The following is a 20,133-nucleotide window of genomic DNA, read 5'->3' on the forward strand; positions in this document are numbered from 1 at the left end:
TTGGTGAATTTTGCTTGCAAAATGCCACCCAGTCCCTTAGATAACTCCCCTAGTTTTCCCCATAGGAAATAATGGAGATTAGAGGTGGCTGCGGGCACTTTATTTGGGGGAGGCATAAAATGGCCTCCTGAAGTTCAATCTTCATGAAACTTGGGGGTCATTAGGACAGTTAGAAGTAGTTCTCTTGCAAATTTGGTAAAATTCAGTCCAAAAATGCCCCCCAGACCCCCAGAAAGCCCCTAATCATATTTACTATTGGAAACAATGTCTGAATGCTCTGTGATGCCGAAGAAGATTTGAGCATGTGCAAAGAGAAGATGCATTATGGGATATCATCCCTTGTCTCAGAGGAACAGGGAAGAAACCCGTGCCAGTCCCTACATGGGATTTGACTGCCATGTGGCTGAAGTATGCGAGTGAACAGGAAAGTAACATGGGAAACACATGGAATTTCAATCATGTGTTCTCCACATGTAATTCGTCTCAAGTAGTTCAGCTCTGAGTCCACTCCAGGATTTGGTTTGGGCATGGACAGAGGAAGGAAGAAAATTATTGGAACTGCAGCTAAAAAGAAGGAATTGGGACTAATTAAAACTATGCCTCTGTTGGAAACAATGCTGCCTCATCATTCTTAAGTCTAATATTAAGAGCACAACAGAAGGCAACAGAATAGTGGTTAAGAGTGTGGGACTCTAATCTGGAGAACTGGGTTTGATTCTCCACTCCTCCACTTGAAGCCAGGTGGGTGACCTTGGGTCAGTCACAGCTTCTAGGAGCTCTGTCAGCCCCACCCACCTCACAGGGTGTTTTGTTGTGGGGATAATAATAACATAGTTTTTAAACCACTCTGTGTGGGTGTTAAGTTGTCCTGAAGGGCGGTATATAAATTGAATGTTGTTGTTGTTATTAACTGTCAGATCAGAAGGGTTTCTGACCACATGGATTTAGAGCATTTCTCATATATAGTAATGGGCATCGTTTAGGTCCAATCTTCATAAATAAACTGCCTAATGCAATTAGGAAAAAAGAAAACTGTTTTATCTAAACTCCTTCCTTTGGTTACATTGTCAAATTATCAAACTACCAACAATCGATCAGAGTTAGTTCCCGAGCAGCTGTGGGAGGGTACGTTGCTCCAGTTGCTCTACAGGAATAATATGATCAGGATAAAAAAGAAAAGTTCAGATTCAGAAAAGTGTTGTGCATAGCATGATCAGTATGCATTCTTATAGCATGCTAATATTTTAAAACTGCCCTAACTAAAATCAAATGGTTTATTGTTGAAGCAAGCTGTAATTAGGCTTCAGGATAAATAATTTATTGTAGCAATTAAATCCAGATTTGAAAAAAAATCTGTTTTTAAGTTACATATAAAATGAAAGGGCATAAATCAGCCTCTTGGTATCCATAATCCAATAACTATTTGTCATCTATGTTCAGCCAGCAGCTCTGATCTTCTAATTATAGCAATTAAGTCTGCAGCAGTTGTGAACATCTATTTAAATACAAGACCAAAATAATTCCAAAGGGACTTGTATGCAAAGTAAAGTATTACCATCCAAGTAGCCAAAATGTATATTTAACTTTTCAGAGCTGGCATTAGATCCCTCGGCCTTGTAGCCCATCCTCACATACCACACATTCCAGTTTTAATTTCCAGTGGGGTTTCTTCCATCTGCCAACAACCATCAACCAATTATTCCTGGTGGGATTCCTTAGTCTTTCCTCTTCTGGCTGTCAGTGAGGACCAGCCTCTTTCCCTTCCTTACTTCATCCCCCTCCCCCCATTTATTTTGGATTGCGATCCATGAGCTTAGGTATACCCGAATCTATCTGTTTTTGATCACAGAATGATATTATGTATGTCCTTCTCAAGTCTGATTCTGATATTTCAGTGCTTTTCTTTACCCATTTTCATTTGGATTGGTACACTCAGCCCAGTATTATCATCGATGTTGATTGTGGAATTATTCTCTGAGCATGCATATTCATTCCGATATCTCAGTGGGTCCAAGGTGTATACAGGTTCCCAATAAATAGAATCCCAAATGGTTGACCAATGCTTCGTCAGTTAAATGCATTGTATCATCAACTGGCTCAGCATCAGGCATTCAAGTTGTTTACCCTCCGCTGGGCAGTTGGGTCTTCCAGAGAGGTCAGAAGAGGAGAAATACAAAGAGAAATACAAAGAGCAGAAAGACCCAAAATCTTTACCACTATCACGTTACACAGGCTGCTTCTAACCATGCTCTCGTGGGAATCATACAGATGGACTGGTGTGTCACTAACAATGCAGATGTGACTTTTGATGTTCTGTCTGTTCTGTAACTACATAGTCACAGCTGATTTTTGGAAGTAGGGAAGGCAATATTCCTAATACTTGTTTCTCAGTGAATAAAGGCCAGATATGCTTAAATCAGTGGGAAGTTTGCCATTGACCTCAATAAAGATGTGAATGGTGTATACACACACACACATAGTTTCCATATTTCCATAGCAATGTGTCTTGGCAACAATAGCTTTTCTCTTGTGAATAATCAGCTACTTTCATATTCAGGTGCAGAGGCAATCAAGGCAGGCTCAGCAAATATAAATATGAATACTCTATAGCCTGATGGGCAAGAAGTAACCTATGCATGAACCCAGCATTTTTTAAAGAACTGATCCCCAGGTTATTCCATGTACAATGTTGACAAAACATTGTCATGTAACTAGAATTGTCATTGTGCAGGCATGTTAATGTTGCCATTTGGCATCATTGCATATACAAGACACATGAAATCTTGCATTGGTAGATTCTTCACCAGCACCCCATTTAAGTCAAATCTTGTTCCCCAGGGAAACCTTCCATGGAAGTGCATGTTTAACAAAGTATTATTAATATGAATTCCTTGTCAAATATTCCTTGTCAAATATACACTATTAAGTGATCTATAACAATGAATTTTGCACCTGCAATTTAGAATTGCCAGCTAGTAGTTTTAAAAAGATAAAAATGAAAAGATAAGGAATTCATAGAGGTGTTATTCATTTTTTGAGTGACCAGGTTGTGTTTTTAAAAAGGCTGTAGAATGTGTTGGAATATAGCAATTTCTTGTGTACAAAGAAGAGAAGAACCTGAAAGAGGCAGCACCAAGGACCAAGGGGTTTTCCTTGTCTGTTTGCTACTCTGAGGGTAATCGTCTCCTTTTCTCAGAACTCTTTAGAACTATCTCAGCTAGCAAGTCAGCTTTGTTTTCTTCTCTTTCCTATCCATTTTTTTTGGTTTTGTTACTCTTAATCTGTTCAGTGTTCTGACTGCTTCATAGTCTCTCTGCCAACATTATGCCCATTTAACCAACACACAGTATTAGTTGAGGCCTAGGCAACTCACCATGGTATACAATGGAAGACAAATGAGTTATATAGCTGAAAGCCAGCCAATGCGGAAAACATCTGTATGGGCAAACTTGTTGTCTGAACCCGGCACACTGGTGATATGGTTAAAAGATCACCCTTGCTCAGACTTCAGACATTATGTGACAGAACTATAATTGACATGTCTTTCCTGTTCACATACAAACTTGGGGACCTTGCCTTAACAATAAAAGGAGTGGTGGCAGTGAGGGAGGTGGAGTCACATGTCTGCCACCATCAAGTCTAATTTTGCTATGAGATATGGAGAAAGAGGCTGTGGTGTGTGATAGATTGCAACCAAAGATTCTACCTATGCCTTTAAACATTTAAAGTAGTGGAGGGCCTTCTGCCCTTCCTTTTACCCATATCTCTTCCACTTTCTTCCTCTGTTATAGAGAAAATCTAGAACCTTGCTTTCTTTAGATGGCAAGCAGGATACAACATGGACTGATGGTGGAACCAGCCAAAAATGCAGTTGTAGCTAAGGCTGCCAACCCTGGGTTAGCGTATTTCTGGCGATTTGGGGTGGAACCTAGGAAGGGTGGAGGTTAGGGAGGGAGGGACCTGAGCAAGGTATAATGCCACCAAGTTCACTCTCCAAGGCCATCATTCTTCCCTAGTTCTCCTAGGGAACTGATCTATGCAGTCTGGAGATCAAGTTATAATTTCCAGGAGATCTCCAGACACCAACTGAAGGCTAATAACCCTAGTTGTGGCATACTCTCACACAATTAACACAGACCAAAGTAACAGGCAGGATCTATGGGTTCTGATCTGACAACATTACATATTGAACCTAGTTGGTTTATAACACTACCATTGTTTGTTTGTTTGTTTGTTTGTTTGTTTGTTTGTTTGTTTGTTTGTTTGTTTGTTTGTTTGTTTGTTTGTTTGTTTGTTTGTTTGTTTGTTTAGATAGATAGATAGATAGATAGATAGATAGATAGATAGATAGATAGATAGATAGATAAAACATTTATATGTCACATTTCTACCTAAATAGTGCCCCCAAGGTAGTGAACATTAAGGGAATGCTGCCCTGGAGAGCTCCTACACTTTGTAGAGGGCCAAATTAGGCCTCAAATGGGCTGAAATTGGCCCACTGAGAAGTGTGGAAGTGCCCCCAGGGGTGGCATGAGGCACTGTGCAATGACATCACTTCCTGGAAGTGACAACATCACACAGCCCATCAACAAAGGTGAGTTCCAGGTCTCCTGCCTCCCGCCCAGAGGGTGAAGGGAACTGGCAACCCTAATATATATACACCTGGCAATCATAATATATATATTATACAGAGAGAGAGAGAGAGACATAAAAACACACACAACCAGGGAGAAAGGCCAATAAGAATTTACTTGGGGGGAGCACAATTCAGAACAATTCTGAAAAAGCAGAATCATTGTACATTTTACATTTTAGTTTACTGGGAATTTACACCTTGGCATTTTAAACGCTTGCATTAAAAATCTAAAATTATCTTTTTAGGAGAAGGCTGCTTAAATACAATGTACAACAAATAAATTAAATCCAGTTAAGCAGCAACATGCATGAGTCAGGTTTCTCCACTGGGGCTTTTTTAAAAAAAACATTTTTTACTGTAATTCTCTGGATCAAGCAGTTCTTTACAACTTCAACATTACGGCAATGTGAAATACAGGTCTAAGGAAAGCACGCTGTCTGAAATAATTAAAGACCCAGTATTTGGTGGTATGCCAGGATTAAAAGCAAATGCCTTATACAGTATCCTTAGAAAACTTCCCAAGTACTCTGTGTGTATTTGAGAGATGGGGGAGGGGCACACTCTTTCATGAAAAATAAGCAAGCGCCAATAAAAACCATTGCTACACCAAGCAGTAGCTATCTCCAACTGCAAGAATTATTATAACGTTAGCATCTTTTTAAAACAGTCAGTTCATTTTGCAATAATCTGATTATTCTGATTTTCATTTTGTTACAATTTATTTAAATGCTGTTCAAGAACTTAATCTTTGTGATTAGAATATGAAATAATTACTTTTTTCCCCAGTGGGAACCCAAAGTGGCTTAGAGCACGTTGTTATCCTGTGCTCCATTTTATTTATTTAAATAATTCATTTACTGCTTTCCTGACAAAGTGGTTTCCATATATACAGATAAAACCATAAATGTTGAAACATTAAAAAAGCAATAATTGATTTTAAAAATCAGCACAACAGCACATCAGTTTCTGAAGGTCCTTTTTAAAATTCAGTCATACATTTTTTCCATTGAAGATGGCCAGAGAGGATTTTTCCTTCACTTCTTTAGGCAGCCCATTCCAAAAGATTTGGGGTTGCCATTGAAAAGCCCAAGTACAGGCCGAAAACATCTAATCCTGTCTCAGTAAGCAGCCCCAGTTGTGATGAGTACTGCACTCTTAAGAATTCATATCAAGAGAGGTGGTCCAGCAAGTAATGTGTGTCCCAAAGCATTAAGAGCTATAAAGCTTAACACTAGCACCTTGTCAGGTGCAGAGCAGGGGCACCTGCTCTGGTGCTGGACCACGGGAGAGGGAGAAAGAGAGAAAGTCTAAGACATGCCGGGGTCGAGAGCCAGAAAATCAGTCCGTCAATGGAGAGAGCAAATGGGAAACCAGAAGCCAAGCCAGAGTCAAAAGCCAAGTCGTCAGTCAAACACAGAGAGGAACAAGGAGTGGTTGAAGATGAAGCCGAGGTCAGGAAGCAGGAGATCTATCCGAGCAAGGGGCAAAGCTTCCAGGAGCCAAGCTGCTGGATGCAAGGAGCAGTGAGTGACATTGCTCCCACACGGAGCTCCGCCCAGAGTTCTTATATGCTCAGGACAGCATAAGAGAACAAGGGCCAGGTGTTTCTCCTTCATTTGATTGTGCCACCTCGCCCTCGGCATCCAGCTCTGTCTGTCACTGAGCCTGCAGGCATGCACTCCTTCTCCTTTCCCGAATGGCTTCCCTCGCTTGAGCCTTCCACCTTGCTGCCGGGTCGAGGGGCTTGGATCGCCGAGGGGCCGGTTCCTCCTCTTCTTTATGCAACCCCTCACCCTTGCTAGCTTCTGAGGAGGGACCTGATTGTTGGTCACTGGATGACTCTTCAGGGACCGCGGGCAGATCTTCTGCTGGCTAAACTGGCTCTTCCAACCCCTCATCCTCTGAGGAGGACTCACCAGCAGGCGGGGAGCCCAGCTGAGGCTTGCCCACATAACACACTTTGAATTGAACTTGGGAACAGACTGGCAGCCAAAATAGATGTTTCAAGATATCAGTAATATGGCTGAATTGAATGAGGCAGCTGTGTTGTAGTGTTGCCAGGTCCCCCAACACACACACCCCGGTGTGAAATCAGGGGCGAAGCTCCAGCTTTGGGGCTTTTCCTTTTTGCGCATATGCACAACGTGCACATGCTTCCAGCTTGCATGATGATGTCACTTCCAGGAAGTGACATTATTGCCTGGGTCATAAGCTGCCCTGAGGGTGCTCTGGTGCTCCCCAGGGGTCTGAATCACGCCAGAATCGGCCTGATTCGGGCCCTAGTTAGCCTGATTCAAACCTGAATAAGGCCAAATCAGGCTGTAGTGTAGTGCGGCAGCACTCTCATGTCGGCCCAAATCTGGGCTGATTTGGGCTGAATCAGCCCAGATCTGGCCACTGCAGAGCACGGCAGCATTTCCAAGCTCTGCAGCAGCCTAATTCAGACCCCATTCAACCCAGATTCAGGCTGAATCCACCACTGCAGACCACGGGAGTGCACTTGCACCGCACAGCAGGCAGATTTGGGCCGAATTGGGCCCAATTTGGGCTGAATCCAGCCTGAATCCAGCCACTGTGGTGAGCTCCTGTGCACCACACCACCTGGGACTGCACCATGCTGCCTGGAGGCGCACCCCAGTAGGCGCATCCCCTCCACTAGACATGTAAGCAGGGGCAGGGTTGAAGGGTGGGAGTGAGGGATCCCCCACCTCTGGTGGTGGACTGGCATGTGTTATGTACTAACTAAACTTTCTGAGTTGTCTTCAGGGCATGCCCGCAAAGGGGTCATTACAATCATCTGGATTTGAGCTTACAGTAGCATAAGGATGGCTCATCCATTTAGGGAAAGGGGAGCAATGCCCCATCAGGCTCAGCTCCTTGCTGATTGACACCAAAGTAGAACAATGGACTTACTTTTCTGGTGCACATGGGTAGCCCACAGAAAAGTATAGAAAGAAAGGGTGAGGCATAATAAAATAAGGCAAGACTGGAAGGACTAGTCAATGGAATCTTATGGAATTATTGACAGGTCAGAGCAAAATGGGCTGATGGAACCCAAAGCCCAGGTCCAATTGTAGCAGTGGCTAGTAACTGAAAGCTGAATCAGTGGGTGTGGTTTTGCTCTGGCATGGCAGGGCCTGGGCCCTTGTTGTGCTTTCTGTTGCCTAATTTGGCAAGCAGTAGAGCGTGGCGTGGGATTTTTGTTGTTGCTGATATGAAGAGCTGATTTTTCCCCCTGGCTCTGAGATCTCTGAGGGAGAAAAGGAGAGGAAGAGTGAAGGAACTTAGCTGGAAAGTGTGATGTTATATTTATGGCATAGTTGAAGATAAGGGTCACTGAATTGAGCTATGATCTGATGCATGCTTTTATTGGGGGAGAATGTAAAAAAAGGAGGATCCATTACATATACTTTTTCAGCTTTAAAGCAAGAATATTTAAAAATATAGTTCAACTGTAATCAAGGAGTGTGTGTGAGTCCCACAATATAATCACTTTCAGATGTAGTACACAAAGGCCACAATCCTAAGCACACTTATTATTGACTACTCCCGATTATGTTCAATTGGGCTTACTTCTGAGTCAACAACATGCTTCGAATTCTATTGCAGATCTCTGTAGCATAGATCAGCATGAATAGATCAGCAAATAGAACGAGTAAAGGCTTTTATGAAGTTGGTTTTGACTCCATACTCACCTACCACCACCTTTGGAGGTTGATGCAATAAAAAAGAGTCAAACCTCTTCACTAACTTACCAGTCCCACATCTGTGTCCTCATTCAGTGTGAAAAGTTCCAGTAGTAGCAACTAGGGCTGTCAAGCCTCTAGTAGGAGTGTGGAATCCCTCACCACCACCACCCCAAGCTCCCATTGCCTGTCAGCACCAATTAAAAATAAAAAACAGGAGAGTTGCAGGTGTGTAACACCAGGGTAGAGACTGCAGGCAGTTCTTGGAATCATCAAAAACTCTAACAACCCCAATAGCAACAAGAACAGTTGCCCAGTTGTAATTGGAGATAATCCCAACCCATCTCTGGATACTAGGAATGTCAGGTCCCTTACACTCTGGGTGGGAGGGAGGGGGACCTGGCACATACCTTGAGGATCTTCTTTTTTGCGCACAAAGCACACACGTGCTCTCAACAGGGCATGACAATGTCACTTCTGCACTCTGTCCTAGGAGGTTTTTTGCCTTCCTGGCCTGTTCCCTGGGCCTTTCCCCCTGTCAGCCAGGTGAGTAGTGGTAGGGGGCAGAGGCTGGGAGCAGAGGATCACCTGCCCCCACCAAGGAACTGGCATCCCTGTGTACCAAGGCAGGCCTAAATTCAGATTGAAAAGGGTCAAGGACAAATGTATTATCCAGATGTCCTCAAGCTACTCTGCCACAACTTGTTCAATAATCTTCCCTAAACAGGGTAAATTGAGAACTGGTCTATAATTTGCTAATGAAGATGTTTTTTAAAAAATAATAATCAAATCATAACCTCTTTCAAGATTTTATGAAAGACCCTCTCAGCCAATAAGAAATTCACAATGTTAAGTACTGGTGACCTGACTACCTTGGTACAACTTTTCTCTAGCAATTAGGAGCATGAATCTAAACCTCAGGTGGCATCCCTTACATTCTCCAAGATGCTGTCAACATCACCTCTACTGTCTGATGCATTGACAAACTGGCATCCAGGTCAAAGTAGATTGCAAACATTTTATTCTCAGAGAAATTTGTAAAAGATTCACAGCCAAATACCAAATCTCTCTCTCTCTCTCTCTCTCTCTCTCTCTCTCTCTCGCTTTACTTCCAACCTTAGAAGCAGATTTCTCCTTTTTGCCCTACATTACTTACAGTGTTCTCCTGATCAGATATTGAGAGAAAGCAATGAGAGAGACAGAGACAGACAGACAGACAGACAGACAGACAGATCATCTTTATGTCCTGTTACATATCGTCAAAAGGCATCATACCTTCAAGAGGCATCAGTCTGGCTACTACTGGGAACAGGATGCCGAACTATTGGTTAGAATGAACTGTCATGATATTTTAATGGTGTCACTCACAGAGTCTATTTTCTGAAGAATTTTGGACTCTTATCACTTTAGACTGAAAGTGAGAATGATGTCATTTTAGTGCCCCCCCCCAACTCCCTTCATAGAAACATCAGCAAGAATGCTGAGTTAAAAGTTTATGATGTCAAGGGCCATCTTAGTGATTCTGGGCCTCTGAGAGTAGTTCAGTATGGAACCCGAAATCATGGGACCCCTTGAACAATCCCAGGCTCAAAAGGTGTGGCCAGAGCCACATGCCAGGCAAGTGGGTATGCCAAGCTAGCTGTTGCCTCAGCCCCAGAAGGGATGGAGGCAGGCACCCAGAGCAACTGCAAAACTGGCCAAATGCTGATTGCTTGCCTGAGCTCTGAGGTACCAAGCATGGCCACTCATGGCTCCTCCTCTTCTTTTTCACCCCTCCACTGGGGGCAAGGCAGGCCCATGGCCCATTGCTAAACCCACCTGTGTCTGATATGGCCTCTGAAGTAGGTCCTGCCTTTGTAGTGAAAGGAAGCATCCTCAGAAGAAGTGAAAAATTTTACTTGAGTATTGTTTGTGTGATCTGACCTGGGTAGCACAGGCAACCCTGATCTCATCAGATCTTGGAAACTAAGTAGGGTCAGCCCTAGTTAGCAATTGGATGGAGACCACCAAGGAAGATCAGGGTCACTATGCCGAGCCAGGCGGTGGCAAACCATGTTAGTCTCTTGCCTTGAAAAACCCAGCAGGGGTCACCCTAATTCAGTTATGACTTGACAGAACTTTCCACCACCAATGTTTACATGAACCAGTAGGTTAAATGCAGGGATGTTTAAAGAGTAGCCCATATTCCTATTCTCTCTCATTTCAGCTCCTTCCTCAACAACAACAGACAGTGCTGAATGATCTTTTTTGAAAATCTCCCCTAAATTTTAACATGGTGACTTATAAGACCTTGTGACCACAGAGATTATTTAACTAGTATGATTTTTTGCTAGAATGTTGTTCAGCATATAATGCATGCACATTAGCATGTAAATAAAACCATACATTTATAATGCTCATACTATGCATTACAAAGCTAAATGCAGGATTAATGAGTACCCATTGGCTCAAATTCAGAGCCTAAGTAATTGTGCTTTGGGCCAAGAAACACAGTAACACGTACAGACTGATTGAATTGCACTTGTTCCTTGACAACAGCATTGTCTGAAAGAGAAATTACTACCTGTCATTTGGTAAGAACAGGCAGGCTCCAATTACTTGAATGGTGTATGTGACAATATAGTTTAATTATGTTTATGCAAGAACTAGCCAAGATTGGATAATGTTACTGGGAATTATGATATTGGCTTTGCATCAGGTAATGCATTAGAATGATAAATAAATCTAATAGCATAACAGCGACCAAATTTCTCAGGCAAAAGTTGATGCTACAAAGCCTCTGTTGCAGTATTGAGTATACAGGCCACTTCTGCTAGTTGAGGCTCAGGTCCATTAGTCAATTTATGGTTTTATTGCAATTTTCTGTTTTTATTTATTGTTATTTTCAGCATACAGTTGTTACAAAATGTGGTGAACACATTTGCTCAATAAATTTTGTAGTAATGATACATAGCAAGGTGCCTACAGAATAACTGGCAGTTTATGAGTACTCCAAGTTGGAATTCTGTGGCTTACAGATCTTTTCAGAATCTTGAGAATCATAGCTAGTAAGACTAATAAAGCTGTTCAAAATAAGATAGGATTTTTTTTAAAGGAACAAAACTTTTCTATAAAAAGAATATATAACACCTATTTGAAAGGGCAGTAATATTCTTATTTATGCACTGTGCTTTTTGTGCAGAATGGGATCCTTCTCTGAGTGCCTCTATATGCCATGAAGGATAGCCCAATATACACAAAGGTTAAGTAGGTATTGTCATGTACATGGGGATTGTGCCCCCTCTCTATACCTCAGGTGGCATCACCACCACCTCCAGTGTATTTGCTGTTTGCCACTCCCCTTTTGAGCCAGCATGCCCCCTGCCTTCCATAACTGCCCCAGAGGAAACAGCAGTGCAAAGATTTTTACTCAGTAGTTACGGAAATGTTATTAATTATGAAATGTAATCTGTTGAAGAGCCCTGAAATGTTGTTGTTAGGACTGAATATGCAAAAAGTTAATGTGAAGGACAGGACATTGTTATTTTATATGACGGTGGCAGCAAGATTACTATATGCACAGTACTGGAAGCAAGAAGAAATACCAGAAGTTGAAGATTGGATCCAAAAACTGTTGTACATGGCAGAGATGGACAAAACGACAAGAAAACTGAAAGAACAAAATCCAAGTGAATTTTTAAATGACTGGGGGAAATTTAAGGAATATCTTGAAAGTAAGTGAGATGTGAAAGGACAGCTGTGGTCTCTGGACAATTATTAAAATGTATAGAGAATAAGTAAAAGCTTTACCTTTTAGAATAGGGACAAATATTTGAAAAGAGATAATAATAATAAGTAAAGGGGTTATAGTGCTGTTGGGAGTTGGGAGGGAAAAGGGGGAGGGGGAAGGGATGGGGGCATATATATATCGATTTAAAGGGTAAATGTAGTTGTATTATGTATTATGGGAATGTATGTTAACCCATTCAATAAAAATTGATTTAAAAAAAAAAGATTTTTACTCAGTAGTGTAGTGTAGTGAATAACCAGGGCATGTTGTAGCAAGAATCTCCCATAAAATAACTTTATCATCTCCTAGGCACAAGCTCTAAGGCAAAATGCAGGGATGCAGTAAAGTATGCAGTCTAAGAAAATAAAAAGGGAAATAGGAAAAAGTTTGCTAGCTAAACAAGTCTTACAAGTTTCAGGACTTCTGACTCCCAGCTGAGCAAGAAAAGTGGACACGTAACTCTTCATGTGGGACAAATTCCCATATATCCCCTTCTCATGCAACACACACACAGAGACAGCACCATTTCAGAGTCCAATCTGTGGGTGTCCCAAGGTGGAGTAACCAATCTGGGTTTGGTTTTGGACTCTAGTTCCTACATTGTACATGTATATAGCAATATAATTACTTTGAAGCATCTTTTGAAATCCCACTGGCTGTCACTAACCTGTTGATCTGCCCTATAATAATTATTCTAAACGTGTGTTTTTTATACCGTAATTTTATGCTGAAATAGTAACCTCTCACATCTTTTTCTGTATTTTCCTCAGTTAAGAGACAAATCCTGAAAGTTCAGATCAACGCTACTGGTGATGCAGTGTGCATGAGATACATTCGGCCAAGTCCGAGCATCAAACTGGAGGGCTTCATCTTGGGGTATGGCAGCAGCTTCTTCTCTAACCAGTATATTCCTCTGCCATCAGATGGAAAACCTTACATAACTGAAGTTGGTAAGGCGATCTGCAAAACTGTATTTTATATAGACGGTTGTAAGATTTGATAACATATTTATTTGTGGTGTTGGGTATGTGAAGGTTTAAAAGTAAAGGAAACAGGAAACATCATCTGCTGCATATACTTCTGTATGCTTTAAAAGATATATTATTATTCTGCTCTTGGACTCATACTTTTCCAGTCTCTAGAATGATTTCTGACATATATAAAACTTGTAACTTTACACAATTTCAAAATGTTGAACAGTAATTCAAATGGCTCCTTAAGCTTAAGTGTTAACCCGTTATATGTTGATTTGTAGCTAAAACTATGAGCCTTGGTTAATACTTAGATTCTTTAAATTTTTATTGGGTTCTCACTGGTAGAGGTGCTGCGTACATTGCAGTAAATATCTTCAGCAGGTGAACATACTGTTTTTGTGCACTGCAATCACTCAAGAGTTGAACCCCAGGTCTCCTTGCAGTGGCACTCTGATTCAAGCATGGGCTAAACATCCTCGTGGCCAGGGCCAGTGCCAGAGTTTCTGGTGCCTGAGGCCAGGAGTAGCTTCAGGGCTGTTGCCAACCCCACGCATGTGTGCACGCACACCCGGACTGCATGATGACATCACTGCATATGACATCATCATGCCGCTGCGAGCTGGTCCCATTGGCGTGGCAGGCAGCTGGGATGGCGCACGGGTGGCCTCCCAGCCCTCCCGCTCAGTTGCCTCGCACCACCCTGGCCACCTGCTGTGCCTGGCCTGTAGCTGTGTGCAGGTGGCAGCAGCATGGGGCAACTGAGTCAGAGAGCTAGGAGGCTGCCCGCTCAGACTGCCCCACACTGCCGCTGCCAGCATGCGCTCCCGGCCGGGCACAGCAGCTGCGGGCCAGGAAGGTCAGGGTGGTGTGCGGGCGGCTTCCCAGCTCCACGGCATGCGCCCCCACCCTGGCACCCCCTACAGCACCTCAGCACTCGAGGCAGCTGCCAGACCCACCTCCATGTATACGCTGGCCCTGCTAGTGGCTACATAGTAGATGTGGTGGTGGCATTTCTCTTTCTTCTGTCTTGCAGTCACTTTTGCATCTGCACAGTAGGTGAAATTGATTCTCCCCTATGGTCATGGGGGATTGGGTCAGATAATTAAATGATGTGGGAGAGACTACAACTCCCATAAGGCACTGTGGAAATGCCCATGTGTGATATAAAATCAATAACATAGGCTTAGACAAACACAAAATAGTAAGATTTCTTTTAAAATATGTTGTTGAACTATAAAAATAGGATTCCTGTCAGGCAATGTGAAAATGTGCATGAATGAAACACTGCTGATTTTACTATAGTGCTTCAATACATGAAAAGTAACCTGCTGAACAGGCTCCAACTGTTCACAAACGCCAAAGCGCTTGATGAATAATTGACTTCTGGCTTGCGTCTAGAAAGGAGAAATGTAGAAGCACAGACTTGGAAGAGACCCCAAGTGTTATCAAGTCCAAACCCCTGCGTGATGTAGGAAATTCCCAGCTACCCCATCCCCCCCGATACTTCCAGTGACCTCCGCTCAGTGCCCAGAGAAAGGCAGAAAACCTCCAGGATCCCTGGTCAATCTGGCCTGGAGGAAAATTCCTTCCTGATCCCAATGTGGTGATTGGCAGTACCATGAGTATATAAGGAAGGGCCACAGAAGCTGAGGACTGGATCATCCCTTCCTGCCCTCCCTCTTTCAAGCTGCATACTAAGTTATAGAATCGGCAGTAACTAACAGGAAGTTCTTCCTAATGTTTAGCCAAAAACTCTTTTTGTTCAATTTCAACCCTCTAGGGCAACACCTAGTGACCCTCTAGGGCAACAGAAAATAACTCTGCTCCATCCTCTATGTGACAGCCCTTCAAAAAAAGATGACTATCATATTGCCTCTCAGTCACCTCCTCTCCAGGTTAAACATATTGAGCTCCTTCAACCTTTCCTCATAGGACTTGGTCTCCAGACCCTCACCATCTGTCAGACTATGGAATCCCAGTTATCTAGAGTTCGTCTCCCCCTTCTGCAAGAAGCACAAAGTTTCTTGATTCCAAAAGGTTTGTTGAAAGACAATGCTCAGGATACAAGTGTCCATATTCCAAGGATAAGGAAAGCCTTGGCTGAACGAAAGCTTTGTTGAGAATGACATACAAAATGAAAGTAACAACACTTCAAACACCCATTCCCAGCCTCCCCCCTTAGTCCTGTCTAGAAGGCCTGGGAAGGCAAGGACGTCAAGGTTGGCCGGAACGGGTTGATAAGAATTCTTCGCTCCCATGGATATATGCGGCCTGGACAGCACCTGGGCCTGGAAGGAGAGAACTAAACAACTACAGATTATAACATGAGAACATGGCGTAGCTTTGGCTTGAGAACTGACTAGCAAACTGACACTCTGACACCATCTCTGTTGCCCACCTTTGGACACATTCAAGTTTGTCAACATCTTTCGTAAACACGAACCACACCATAGCATTCATAATCACTAATATTAATTTCAACAATACCTCTTTGTGCCTTTTCCTGCTACCCCAATATAGTTGCTGTATTTATGTATTTATTTACTTTATTTTTAATCTGCCTTTCTCACTGAGACTCAAGGCAGATTACACGGTTCAAAGGAATGTAATGCAATAGCATGAGAGATCTAATAAGCAATGTGATAGGACTAGAATTACAAAACAAATTAAAAACAATGGGGCTGTGCTGTAAGAAATGGCTCAGAATGATGCTTTGATAAAAGGACAGAGACTGTAGACTATAATACTGGGTACTGTCTGTTTATATAGATACACTCCTACTGAGTAGTTCCCATATTGTTTAAAATGTTGTATCAAACTGCATATGTTTTGTTTCAATCTTGTTTTAGCTCTGTATCTGGATTTCTTCTTATTTTCAAATTTCTGCAATCCATACCCTATTGTATTGTTTATTTCCCAGATGTTGATTGTATTGACTTACACTGTGAATTAGACAAGATATCTCAAGTCAAGATAATAATAATAATAACAACAACAACATTCAGTTTATATACCGCCCTTCAGGACATCTTAATGCCCACTCAGAGCAGTTTACGAAGCATGTTATTATCCCCACAACAAAACACCCTGTGAGGTGGGTGGGGCTGTGAAAGCTCAAGAAAGCCTGTGACTAGCCCAAGGTCACCCAGCTGGCTTCAAGTGGAGGAGGAGTGGGGAATCAAACCTGGCTCTCCAGATTAGAATCCTGCGCTCTTAACCACTACATCAAACTGGCTGTCAAGCAGAAAACAATGCAGTAAGAACCAATAGATAATACATACCATGCATAGTAGCAGGGATTTTTTTCAGCAGGAATGTGGTGGAATGGAGTTCCAGCACCTCTTGAAAATACTTGGCAATAGTGTGTGAAAATAATATTATTTCAAAGAATCCCATGTGTTTCTTCCTCATTTCCCTCCACCACCACCTCTTTTCTCAGAAAAAAAACCCTGCATAGTAGTATAGACTACAAATTCGTTCACATTATAGAAATCCCTCCCTGAACCATTTCATTATACTACAGTTCTAATCCCTTTATAAAAATGCCCTCCTAAACAATGCTTTCTTACATAGTTGGTGGAATGAAAGTGTGGGGGCCTTCCTAACCTACTCAGGCAGGCCATTCTACAAGGTGAAAGCTACAACAGAGAACATACATGCATGGGCAGCTACAAACCTCAACCATTTGCAGACTTTGCTCAGAAGGCTTTACCCAGTTAAGCAAAGCTGTAGTGGTACAGCATAGCAGATCCTACAGATATGAGAGTCTGTGAAAGGTTTTGCATGTGAAAACTAGTACCTTGAACTGAACCTGGTAACTGATAAGTAGCCAATGGAGATCGTTTCAGCCATGTTAGTCAGTAGAAGAAGAGCAAGATATGGGTCCAGTAGCAACTTAAAGACCAACTAAATTTCCAGGGTATAAGCTTTTGAGAGTCAAAGCTGACAAAGAGTAAAAGTTCTAATGGAAGGAGCTATGAGTTTTGAAAGCTCATAACCTGGAAAGATAGTTGGTCTTTAAGGTGCTGCTGTAGCTAATGGAGTAGCTGCAGAACAGTAGAAACAGGAATACTCTGCCTAGCTCCTGAAGCCATTGAGCTGTGCCATTCTTTATCAACTGGAGTCTCTGAGTAAACTTCAATGGCAGACCCATGTCACCCACAATATAATAATGTAATCACAAGATTGCTGTGTCATGAATCCACCAAGCCAGGTTATAGTCCCTTCTTCTGGGATAAATGAAGATGGACGAAAGTGGTTTTTGCCGTGGTGTTAACTAGGGGTGTGCAGGGCCAGATCGCTTCGAGTTTACGTGAAGTGGGGGGGGAATCGAGAAATATCTTAATTCTGAAGCGGCAAGCCACTTCAGAATTAAGGTATTTTACTCGCTTCGGTATGCTCCATAAATATTCAGAGCATACTGAAGTGAGGGGGGGAACTCCTCCACCCCCACCTCCCACCCCCCTGGGGCAACCCCTCCACCCCCCACTCCCCCTGGGGAAACCCCTCTACCCCCCACCCACTTACCTGGCAGGAGGGTCTTTGTCAGCTGGGCAGCAGGCCGCCACCACCGCTGCCTCCGGCCCTTCCTGCCCCTCAATTGGCCACGGCGGACAGCACGGCAGCGGCCATTTGAGGGGCAGGAAGGGCTTTCTACACCACCTCTGGCCCTTCCTGCCCCTCAAATGGCCGCCAGCGCACCGCAGCCAATTGAGGGGCAGGAAGGGCCAGAGGCGGCAGTGGCAGCATGGCAGCGGCTCCAGCCTTCCCCACCACCCAGCAGGCTCAGGCAGTGGTGCAGCAGTGCAGTGGTAGAGGAGCCGGAGCCACCGCTGCCACCGACAAGGTAGGTGGGGTGGGGCTGGGGGTGGGGGGCTGGGGGTGGTGGTGGGATGATGTTTAAAGGGCCCCTCCGCTGCTTGCAAGCAGTGGCGGGGCCCTTTAAACTCAGCCCCGAAGCTTTCTGAAGCATTCCAAATGCTTCGGAAAGCTTTGATTAGGGATTTCCGAATCAGGACCAGATTGGGTCCGATTCGGGTAATTTACCCAAATCGGAAACCTGAAGTGCACACCCCTAGTGTTAACATGCATCTCCAGCAATAATACTGGATCTAGTACAAACCCTTGGCTCCTGTTCAAGTCAGCAAGGATTCAGCTGAGCCCCATCAAATGTGGGAAGCACAGTGTCCTTCAATACCTTTTCATCCCCAACCAGCATTACTTCTATCTTGTTAAAATTCAGTTTCAGCTTCTTCCCCCTTAGCTATTTAACCACAGTGGTCAGGAAGTGGCTCAAGACCTCTACCGCATCACTAAGCAGTTTTCTAAATAAATAAATATTGTTTACAGAAATGTGATGGCTTTATTTAATAAAGCCATCACCTTTTTTTTTAATAAATTTTTATTGGATGGGTTGACATACATTTTACCAATATTTTCACAACATATTTCCCCATACATTCATATATGCAGCCCACCCCCTCCCCCTCTCCCCTTTTCTATTTAGACTCCCAACAGCACTATGACTCCTTTATTTCTTATCGTTAACACTATGTTACTTTCATTTGTCCCTATAACTAAAGGTAAAATCCTAACTTATTGTTTCTGACTACATTTCTATAATTATCAATAGACTACCCTTATTCTATCAGAACCCCCCTACTTCCACATAAATTGATTCTTCTTTATCAATCTTTTCATTTCCCCCTTATACAACAGTTTAAATCTAATCTTCCACCTATTACAATTTGTTTCTTTAACCAGTTACATATACTTAACTTTAGTCCCTTAATCAACACCTTAACTTGAAACTAAAAACTTATTTCTTCAAATCATTCCGTCTATAGTTTCCATCTCTTTTACAAATAAATTTAACTTTTACATTTTCCCAATCCAAACACTTTACTTTAATTTTGATCCCTAAAATAACACTTTAATTTAAAATTAATAACTTATTCCTTCAAAAAATCCCTTCTGTAATTTCCATATCTTTTACATATAAATTTAACTTTGACATTTTACCCTCCCATAAAAAATTTTTAAAAAATTTTATTCTCCTTATTTTCTTGTCACTTCACGTATTTAACTCTACATTTTATATTTTCCAATTTGTTCATTTATCTTAGATTATTAATTTCCTTTAACTTTACATTTTAACCATGAATTCCATCCCCTAAGAAACTCTTGTAGCTTAAAGCTAAAAGCTTAGTCCTTTAAGTAATTCCTTCTTGTAACTTGAATCTTATGTTTATGTCTCTTTTCCAGGCTTTCTCTTTCACTTGAACAATCTTATCACTTGGCAACTTCTTCTGTTGAACATAACTGGAGTTGGTTCTGTATTTCATGTTTGTTGTTAACTCTTGTAATTGCTTCTTTGAAAGTCCTGACAAAACTTCATTTGTTCCTGCACACTCTGCGTTGTTTCTTCCAGCATGTCGCGTTTTCCCTGCTTGATATCTGTAGCTCTGTACTCCATTTCTGCCACACAATCTTGAAACACTTGTTCTTCCTCTTTAAAACTCGGTGTCAAATCGGTGGTTTTTTGCTCCCTTTCTTGAGTTATCTGCTTTGTTACTTGTAGCTCATTCTTTGGCTCCATTTCTGCTTTTAGTAAATCCTTTATATTTTTAATTAAGCTCTCTTCCATTTTCTTCATAGATTGTCTCAATCCTTCATAGCCCTCTGTAATTTTTTCCTCAGCGATTCTATAGCCAATCCTATGGCAGCCTGCCATTCCTTCTCCACTTTCTTCATACTTTCTTTATACTAGATTTCTTCCCGCCCCAGATATCTTTTTTATCTTTTATTTTAAAAGTTCAAACTATTTTAATCTCACCAGATATCGGGCAGAGAGTCTCTATAGTAGCTTGCTTCGTCCTTTTCTCTTCTGGAATGGTGGGTATCCACTTCCTCTTGTCCTCTCATTGCTATATCTCGCATTGTTTCTTTTGTTTTCCTTCTGAGGTCCCCTTCCTTCTTCTTGCTCTCCAGATTAAGCCTCTCTAGGCAGTGCCACTCGCTGTTCTCCTTGCATTCTATTCTCTCACGATGTTTGCTCCGCAGCTTCTC

At 42.4% G+C, this 20,133-nt stretch overlaps 1 protein-coding gene across 1 annotated transcript in view; it reads left to right on the top strand.

Annotated features, from left to right (window-relative positions):
* ABI3BP (ABI family member 3 binding protein) overlaps positions 1 to 20,133 on the top strand; it is a 249,584-nt gene that overhangs the window by 38,177 nt on the left and 191,274 nt on the right. The window contains exon 2 of the mRNA XM_054974771.1: positions 12,862 to 13,041. Within this exon, the coding sequence (XP_054830746.1) occupies positions 12,862 to 13,041 (180 nt within the window). The remainder of the gene's footprint in view (positions 1 to 12,861; positions 13,042 to 20,133) is intronic.

The sequence above is a fragment of the Eublepharis macularius genome, chromosome 3, assembly GCF_028583425.1.
Source record: "Eublepharis macularius isolate TG4126 chromosome 3, MPM_Emac_v1.0, whole genome shotgun sequence".
In the NCBI taxonomy this organism is placed as follows: domain Eukaryota; kingdom Metazoa; phylum Chordata; class Lepidosauria; order Squamata; family Eublepharidae; genus Eublepharis; species Eublepharis macularius.